The 1,509-nt window shown below is 58.5% G+C and overlaps 1 protein-coding gene across 1 annotated transcript in view; it reads left to right on the top strand.

Annotated features, from left to right (window-relative positions):
• Positions 1-1,509, top strand: part of PDE6B (phosphodiesterase 6B, cGMP-specific, rod, beta) — an 18,477-nt gene that overhangs the window by 10,651 nt on the left and 6,317 nt on the right. The window contains exon 11 of the mRNA XM_014533468.1: positions 1,170-1,508. Coding sequence (XP_014388954.1) covers positions 1,170-1,508 — 339 coding nt within the window. The remainder of the gene's footprint in view (positions 1-1,169; position 1,509) is intronic.

Genomic DNA, 1,509 nt, shown 5'->3' with positions numbered 1-1,509 from the left:
TGGCCCCAGGCCCTGGCGACCATCCGACCGCCCGGGTGGGGCCGCCTCCACCCTGTGCTGCCCCGCGGTTCCCTTCACACCCCGAGCCTCTGCTCCCACCGCCACCGAGGGAAACACCTTCCCTCTTGCCGACGCCAGGGCAGCAGGCCGCATTTCCAGGAAATGGTCTACTGAATAAGGAAGGAAACAAAAGAAAAAAATTATAGACAATATGGACGGAAAAAATTATTTCCTGATAATTTTCTGGACCTAAAAATCACAGAACAGCCCTAGCTGGTGTTGCACAGTGGGTAGCGCGTTGGCCTGGGGACCCAAGGGTTCCGGGTTTGATTTCGGTCAAGGACACGAACCTCCCAGCCTGGACCCTGGTCAGAGCTCGTGCAGGAGGCAACCAGTCGATGTGTCTCTCTCACATCGATGATTCTCTCTGTCTTTCCCTCCCTTCCACTCTCTCTAAAAAGCAATGGAAAAATATCCTCGGGTGAGGATTTAAAAAATTATTTAAATCGAAGAACAATAAGAGGCTCCCCTGGGGAGGTCACTGCCCTCCACCCACCCGCTCCCAGCCTCCACCCTCACCCACCGGCCTCAGGACCCTCAGCCACCAGCGCCAGGTGCCCACCCAGCTGGCCCCAAACAGGCCTTTTCTTCTGAGACGCCCCATACCTGCCCTGCCCATGTGACCAGGGTCCCGGGTTCCATTCCCCGTCAAGGCACATACCTGAGTTGCAGGTTTGTTCCGGGCCCAGGTTGAGGCGCATTCTGAGGCAACCACTCCACGTCTCTCTCACAGGATGTTTCTCCCTCCCTCCTTTCCACTCTCTCTAAAAATCAATGCAAAAAATACCCTCTGCCCTGGCTGGTTTGGCTCAGTGCATAGAGCGTCGCCTGCGGATTGAAAGGTCCCAGGTTCGATTCGGGTCAAGGGCATGTACCTTGGTTGCGGGCACATCCCCAGTGGGGGGTGTGCAGGAGGCAGCTGATCGATGTTTCTAACTCTCTATCCCTCTCCCTTCCTCTCTGTAAAAAAATAAATAAAATATTTTTTAAAAAATACCCTCTGGGGAGGATTAACAAAATATAAACTCCCCGAGACCCCTTGCTGGGGTCCTCTTCTCACTTTTGGGGCTGGGCGATGGGACGGAGCCCCTGGCAGCCCCGTGAATGAGCCGCCCCGGCAGACCCCGTCTCCTGGCTCCACAGGTGCTGGTGCGGTTCCTGTTCTCGGTCAGCAAAGGCTACCGGAGGGTCACCTACCACAACTGGCGGCACGGCTTCAACGTAGCGCAGACCATGTTCACGCTGCTCACGGTGCCCGGAGGGGGCAGGGCACCCAGAAGCCGGGGGTGCGGGTGGGAGGCGCCCACACATACCTCCCCGACACCTGCCCAGGGTGGCGAAGACCTCCTTGGAGGACTCAGCAGGGGCCGCCCCTCGCTCGGCAGGGAGGGGAGGGGCGTCGGGTCAGACCCAGCCCCCAGGCCACCCCACAGCCCTCAGCCCCGGGAG

Source organism: Myotis brandtii, unplaced genomic scaffold, assembly GCF_000412655.1.
Source record: "Myotis brandtii unplaced genomic scaffold, ASM41265v1 scaffold986, whole genome shotgun sequence".
NCBI classification, from domain to species: domain Eukaryota; kingdom Metazoa; phylum Chordata; class Mammalia; order Chiroptera; family Vespertilionidae; genus Myotis; species Myotis brandtii.
This window is presented reverse-complemented; position numbering and strand designations above follow the sequence as displayed.